Source organism: Photinus pyralis, unplaced genomic scaffold, assembly GCF_008802855.1.
Source record: "Photinus pyralis isolate 1611_PpyrPB1 unplaced genomic scaffold, Ppyr1.3 Ppyr1.4_LG1, whole genome shotgun sequence".
In the NCBI taxonomy this organism is placed as follows: domain Eukaryota; kingdom Metazoa; phylum Arthropoda; class Insecta; order Coleoptera; family Lampyridae; genus Photinus; species Photinus pyralis.
In genome coordinates this window covers 70,721,056-70,728,547 of record NW_022170249.1, presented here as the reverse complement: position 1 = coordinate 70,728,547, position 7,492 = coordinate 70,721,056, and the positions used below count along the sequence as shown (strand labels likewise).

General features: G+C 36.4%; 1 protein-coding gene across 1 annotated transcript; it reads left to right on the top strand.

Annotated features, from left to right (window-relative positions):
* The first annotated feature begins 945 nt into the window (after positions 1–945).
* On the top strand, positions 946–4,355 carry LOC116170807 (3-ketoacyl-CoA thiolase, mitochondrial-like). The gene is made up of 8 exons (XM_031487327.1): positions 946–1,091; positions 2,786–2,952; positions 3,010–3,141; positions 3,197–3,461; positions 3,514–3,689; positions 3,735–3,935; positions 3,982–4,136; positions 4,190–4,355. The coding sequence occupies exons 1-8, from the start codon at positions 1,073–1,075 to the stop codon at positions 4,272–4,274; spliced, it is 1,200 nt and encodes a 399-aa protein (XP_031343187.1). The 5' UTR covers positions 946–1,072; the 3' UTR covers positions 4,275–4,355.
* The last annotated feature ends 3,137 nt before the right edge of the window (positions 4,356–7,492 follow it).

The window sequence follows — 7,492 nt, the reverse complement described above, 5'->3', positions numbered from 1 at the left end:
TTTCTTGGCTCAGATGCCAGAGCTATACCCTAGCTAGAGCAAAGAGTAATTGATAAGTATTCTTTGACTATAGAAATGACTTCACTCAACGCTATAACTAAGCAACCGAATTCAAAAAGAACGAACTAAGTATATTGAAAACAATGAAAACTGTAGGAGAGTAGTTAAGGCCTCGGGCAGACAGAGAAAGTGGTTGCAATTAATGCGCTAAAAACTGGACCCCGACCTGACCTACACTTGCAACAAATGATCTCTGCAAGTCTGTTTTCAAGGTCTGGTGCGATATTTTTATCTGACAATAAATTGGGTAGGTACATTATGCGAATTTTACAGGTAAAAGTCAGTAGGCTCACTACGTTATTAATTTGTAGAAACTTCCCTGAAATTGATTCATAACCCATTTGTCAATGACACAATAAGGTCATTGCATATACTCCTGATTATTAGTTTATCATCAATGCTAATCTTATATGTGTTATTGTTTACCTACTAACTTTAGTTTAGATACAATCACGAGTGAAAGTTCAATAATTAAAAAAAGTTAATTGTCCTGGACATCCATAATATATATATGTCTTAAATTTTGTGGCAAAAATATTAAAGTTGTTGTTTCCAAGTCACCCTATGAAAGCAACAGACTTCACAGCTAAACAGATGCATAAAACAGATTTCTGGGTGTGCCAATACTATAATTATTGTAATTTAGAGGACATATCGCATACCTGTAAATAAAGGCTGTCCCGCACTTACACGCGGCGTGGCGAATCGCCTTGTTTTCGCTCACACAACACAACGCCGATACGCCACGCCGCGCTTCGCATTAAGTCTTTGCCTATTTAAATCAATATGAGCGAAACAGTCCGCCGCGCCGCGCAAGTGCTCGACGGCCTTAACTGAGATCTCTGGAATTCAGAAGTGCTAATCAGTTATGTATTAAAAACAACTTTATCAAAACGAGTTCACTTGAAAAATGTATAATATTTCCATCAGAAACCTGTTTCTCTAATTGCATTAAGAGTAGTTAAAATTTCAATTCTTCAGTTTCAGTTATAGGTCTCGGTGTATAAGTAAAATGGCAGGCATTGTTAAAGGTACGTAATATAAGTTTTAATTTTTAAGATCATGGGGAATCCTATTTCATATACCTAATGGAACATTGAGCTACGATAATGCTTTTTTAGGAATTGAATAAATAATGCGTGTTATAAATAATTTAAAAGAATTTACACAGGGTGTCCCCTGTCTGTTATTTTTTCCTTCTGCTGAAAGGCTAGGCATGGTCGGACTACAATAGTATACGTTTTGCATAATGTAGAATATCACATCTTGTATAGCATACTTGGCTTCTAAATGGTTTAACTTGTTGCTCGTATTCATCAAGGCAATGAGTTTACCCGTTTTACTAACGAAATTTGTGATTAAATCAACATTTTTCTTACGTCAAACGTTATTGTAAAATTTTTATAACTTTCATTCAATTATGTTAGTAAATTGAAAAACCACACTAAACCTTGGAATACTTGAAAAATCTTCTATTTACCGGGAAATGTACAATCACTGTATAATCGCTTCTAGAAACAAGTCAGTTACCAAACTTACATTTTTGAATAACACTTTTTTTGTCCATATCGTCCACTTTAAATTTAAAATAAACGTGTAAACAAATATAGAAAACGAGCTTCTGGGTATGGCTATAGCATGTGCAAAACTAAATTTTGAAACTGGGGTTAAATTTTATTTTATTCCAAGTGGCTATGTATCAAATTTCATTTAAATACCTTCATAAATAAGAAAGTTTGCAATTCGACTTATACATGGTCGAGATGCGAAGAGGGCACTGTGAATGTGGATCGATTAGGCTCAATTTTTGGAATTGCGTTTTATATGGCTAAACCTATGCGCATATTGAATTTCATGCAATTCAGTTCTTAACTAACGGAGATGTTAAAAGGGCCTTCTTTATTTTTTGGCCTACATTCCCAATTCACTGAACTCCAATCTACAAATTTAATAAAGAATCCACCTGCAAAATTTCATCGTAATCGGTCCATTTGCTTATGAGATATCGTGCTAACGGACGGACAGACACCGCAAAATTATAAACTCGCTAGGAGCTCGTAAATAAAGTGGACGATTGTAGTTTTCAGGTCTATAAGTAATGGTTTGAAAATGAAGAATGAATAATTCATATTTGGATTTATATCCTAACGTAAAACCATTGTATATACTAGGTGTGTTCAAAAAGTATCCTACCTTTGGTTGGCATACATATATGTTTATTGATTTGGAGGTCCGAAACTTTAATCCCCTTCGCCGAACAATATTTACACGTAGTATTGTTAAGTTTCTTCTTCTTTTGCTTACCTCCAAATTTCGCAACACTAATAACATCATTAGGTATAATTTGAGGTAGGAGCTACTAAGCTCATGTAAAATCAACGCTGACGAAATCATCTATTGTTTTACGCCCCTCGTAGATCAAAAATATGGCCTAATTGTTTTTTTATTCAAAGATTCTTCACAATAAAATATTCACTATAGTAATGACAAATAACCACCATAAATTTCAGTAGAATAATAAATTTGTGAAACGATTTTTTTATTTCCTGAAAACTAAAATCTTTGTTGATACGCCTTTCTCGCATGACGCCCTCGATATATTTTTTCCAAATGGATCAATTTCTGTAAGCTATTATTTAGCACATTCCCAAGATTAACCAAACGGATAGGTACCTACATAGAGGAAAATATACTATGTAACATATTATTAATCCTACAATTTCAGGTGTAGTAATAGTTGGTGCAAAACGTACCGTTGTTGGCTCCTTTGGAGGCAGACTCAAGGATCAATCCGCATGTGACTTACTAGTCACCTCAAACAAAGCAGCAATGGTAGCAGCCAACGTGCAACCGGAAATGATCGATACAGTGAATGTGGGAAACGTTCTAACTGTAAGCAAGTAAGCCTTAATAAAATTGCACCATCCATTAAAATAATTATTTGTACAGTACTCGTCGGCCGACGGTATCTTTTTGGCGCGACACGTTTCTATTAAATCCGGAATACCCATTGAGAAGCCAGCGCTTCAAGTTAATCGTTTATGTGGATCTGGATTTCAAGCGGTGATCAATGGAGTACATGTAAAATGAAATTGGTATCTACCTACAAACAGATGGCTACACTTATAATTTGTAGGATGTCTTGAACGGGTCTGCAAAGGTTTCATTGACAGGTGGCACTGAAAATATGTCTCAAGCTCCATTTATAATTCGGAACATACGCTTTGGTACACAACTAGGGGTTAGTTATCCAGCTGAAGATTCGCTGTGGGTTGGATTAACCGACACCTACTGTAATCTATCTATGGCAATGACTGCTGAAAAGCTAGGATCGCAATGTAACATAAGTAAAGAGGACGCAAATGAGTTCGCTTTAAGATCACAAATGAGTTGGAAAGCAGGTACGTCTCTTTGAACCACATAGTGGAACATTGCTATCACTGACATCCACAGCATACGAAAACGGAAGATTTAAAGAAGAATTGGTTCCCATTGAGGTAAAAGGTAAAAAAGGGCCCGAGGTAATTGCCATTGATGAACATCCAAAACCGCATACCACAATGGAGGGATTAAAAAAATTGAAGGCTGTATTTAAAGAGAATGGTTTGGTTACGGCCGGAACAGCTTCGGTATCGCTCACAATCAAAAAGTCACATTTAGACAAAGCATTTTAGGGAATCAACGACGGTGCAGGAACCATAATAGTAGCGAGTGAGAAGGCTGCATCTGAATACAACCTAAAACCTTTAGCAAGAATTGTGGCATACTCAACAGTCGGAGTTGATCCCTCAATTATGGGGATAGGACCGGTACCTGCAATAGAAAAGGTTTTAAGTGTATCTGGACTAACAATGGATCAAATGGATCTAATTGAGGTAACATTTGATTCAAGCCTTTTAAAAACATTCATTACTCTGTTAGATTAACGAGGCCTTCGCCGCGCAGGCGCTGGCATGCGCTCGTCTACTCAAATTGGACATGAAGAAGTTTAACGTGGACGGTGGAGGGGTCGCCTTAGGTCATCCTTTAGCAGCGTCAGGCGCGAGAATAACTGCTCATCTGGTTTACGAGCTAAGGTAATACTTAAATCGCACTCATGTGTTAATCATCTAAATGGTGAATATTTCAGGAGAAGAAAATTGAGATACGGAATTGGTTCGGCGTGTATCGGAGGTGGGCAGGGCATTGCCTTGTTAATTGAAGCACTGCATTAGATGCGTTCTATCATACCCGCTCTTTGAAATGATTTTGACAAATGTTTACAACGAATTTATAATAAAAATCTATACGAAAAACATTTTGTTATTGTGTGCCATTGTAAGGTGAATTGAAACTTGAACTCAGGCTCTTGGAAAACCATAAAGTTCAACAGGCAGTTGATGCAAAATACCCCCTAATCACAAGAGAGGTACACAGTATTTGTATTGACAAACTCCACAACTCACCGTTGAGTGAAATCGTTATTCAATGAATAATGAACGTTTTGCACCTTTGACCTCAACACTTTCGTGGTATCAATTTATTTTAAATGCGAGCACGTTAATCCAATAATGTAATGACCGGTGAATATATTCCGTACGTATTAAAAATACAACATCGCAATGTATTTACAGTTGAACATAAATCCCTAGTCTATTAATTTTCACTACAAAAGCAAGTTCCCTTGCATAAAAAAGACGCCTTTTATTATTGGTTTTGTTCGAAATAGTAGCTCACACTGAATTGATAAAGTACTCACACAACAATAAATCGGTCCAAAATGGTGGCACAATTTTCAGGTTGCGCGGCTTACAATTCTTTTATATACTGCTTTTGGTTCGAACTTTCAATTGAAAACGAATCTTCACGCAATCTCAAAAGGGACTCGCACCACTCATATTGTTCGTTTTGAAAGCTTCGCGAAAAATTTCGTGTTACGCGACATAAACATTTCCGCGCTTAAGTGACGTAGTTTTGACTTGAAAGTTTGGCTAAGAAGGCCTTTTTCCCTCCCAATCTTTACTTATGTACTTGTTGAGTACGAATGATGAAAGGAACCCTTCGAAAACCAAGCGTTCGTTCTCGTTTGTATACATGTGAAAATATAGTAGAACTATCGTCCCTCACCTCATGCTCCGTTACGAAATCACGACGATTTTTAGAACCGGCGTTTCGACTCTTATCTGCTTAAACATACTCGTTGTTATCTTAACGCGCTTTATTTTCTCGCATATTAGTTCAGTTCTGTTCTCTTTGCTTATGAAGCCGTACACGTGTAAAATTTCCTATACTGACAAATTTGTAAATTTAACAAAAAAATCTTTGAAATCTACAGTGACCAACTGTTACAACTATAAATCGCGATGTAAAAAACGATCAATATCACACAAAACTAATGCGACGAACTTTGCCAATCAGTCCACCACAACCGACCGGTCCCAACTAAACTGTACAGACGTAAAAAATGCAAACGCTGTAACTACAATGTGGTAAACACGGTGCGACAATCTCACAATCAAAACCAAAATTGATCGGTTGGATACCACTTTAAAAATGGAGAAAAGCAGAAAACTAAATAGAAAGAAGCCCCTTCTAAATAATATAAGCGTTTACCTTTTACACACCTCCACGAAATCGGGAAATGGTATACGGAAAACTCAAGCAGCCCGCGTATTCCTTGCGGAATCGTCGATATCTACGTAAACTGCATGACCTCGACTGGTTTTAAGCTCCTTTTAAATTAACATAGGAAACAAAAACATGCTAATAAAGTGGCTACAATTCTAAAATATTCATTTGCCTTCGTCCTATAAATGAAAGCGCTTTCGGGCGCTACACAGACAATTGAAATGTCTTGACGGGAACGGTTGTACACGGAAGATTACTTACAGCTTTCGTTTACACAAAGTGGTAACCAGATCATCTGGAAAGTAGGTGCTTCGTCACACCTCAAAAACAAGAAACCGAAAGTGACTGGCAATTGTTTTTAGCGCATTTTTGCAAATTTATTTGTAAAAAGTAGCTTTTAATCTCACTTTGGCTGGCTGGCATCTAACTGATGGTGGAGAAAAATCTTCAAACGCGAATTGCGGGTGAACGGGACGTCGGAAGTGGGTACCGTCAAAGGGAATGTGGTAGCTCCCGACATGATCTTACTGATGGTGGAGTTAAATCTTCAAACGCGAATTGCGGGTGAACGGGACATCGGAAGTGGGTACCGTCAAAGGGAATGTGGTATCCTTCGACAAGATCTTTTATTCATGGTTGAGTCAAAAGTGGCTAATAGAATACTGATCTGCCACACAAAAATGCGCTGAAGTCCCTTCGATCTCACACGAAGACTTTGATAATTTTTTTTTCTTAAAATATGCATTTTTTAATCTTATCATTGATAGAAATTTTTATCTGAAGACAATTTAAAATAAGATTCTGGATAGTAATTTCGTTATCACCTGGTATACTTATTTTACAATACAAAATTGTAGCTTTCGAATGGACAAAGAATTTTCAGAGAAGATTTTTAGGAGATGATTCTAATGGTTCTCAAAGATCTGTAGGTTCTAAATATCCAAAAAGTTCTACATGGTTTTCTATCTGGATTCTAAGAACATTTTAAAAGAATCTTAGAAGATAGAATTCTAAAAACTTCTAAGAACATTCTAAGATCCAAACAAAATTTTAGTGCTTAGTTATAAAAATTCTAAGAAGACAGTTTTATGGAGAAGATTGCAGGGAGGGTTCCAGCCCTTATTTAATAATGAAGAACGCACTGTAATCATTTCCTCGGGAGAGGACAATTGCGTCAACAGTTCAAGTGTGCCTACCCTCCACGATGGTGAACCCCCCCATCCTGGGGGTGAGAAAAAAGGTGATTTTTGACCATAAACATAACATGAAAACATTAAATTACAAAGTTGGTTTTCAGAAATTTGAAAAAGTTCTGAAAGTTTTTCAAATTCCAAAGTGCTAAAATATTCTAGAATGATTCCCAATAAATCAAATAAAATTTGGAAAAGATTCTCAGAAAATTTCATTTAGTTCCCAAGAGAATTTTTGTAAGATTCTACTAACATCTTAAGGGTTCTAAAAGTCTTGAAGATACATTGCTACGCATATATTCTAACAAAGGGTTCTAAGAAGATAGTAAGAAGATTCTAAACTGATTCTAAGAAGATTTTACTAAGACTCTGAAACAAATCCAAGGATTCTTATAGGTTCTTGAAGATTCTAAAAAGCTCCTTACGAGATTCTAAAAATTGTCCTAAAGATACTAAAGAGGCTTTGACGAGATTCCGAGAAGATGGTTCCAAGAAGATTGTGAAAACGTTCTACGATGATTATAACAGTTCTGACGATTTTAAAAGCTCCAAAAGTCCAAACCTTCTAAACTATAGCATAACAAAAATCCTTATCTATACATTTACCCTTACCACACCAACAATTTCAAGTTACA

What these genes read in the sequence shown, in the direction of transcription:
- LOC116170807 (XM_031487327.1), top strand. An exon ending in CGGTGATCAATGGAGTACAT is followed by an intron (nt 3,142 to 3,196) that starts GTAAAATGAAAT and finishes TATAATTTGTAG; the next exon opens with GATGTCTTGAACGGGTCTGC. An exon ending in ACAAATGAGTTGGAAAGCAG is followed by an intron (nt 3,462 to 3,513) that starts GTACGTCTCTTT and finishes TGACATCCACAG; the next exon opens with CATACGAAAACGGAAGATTT.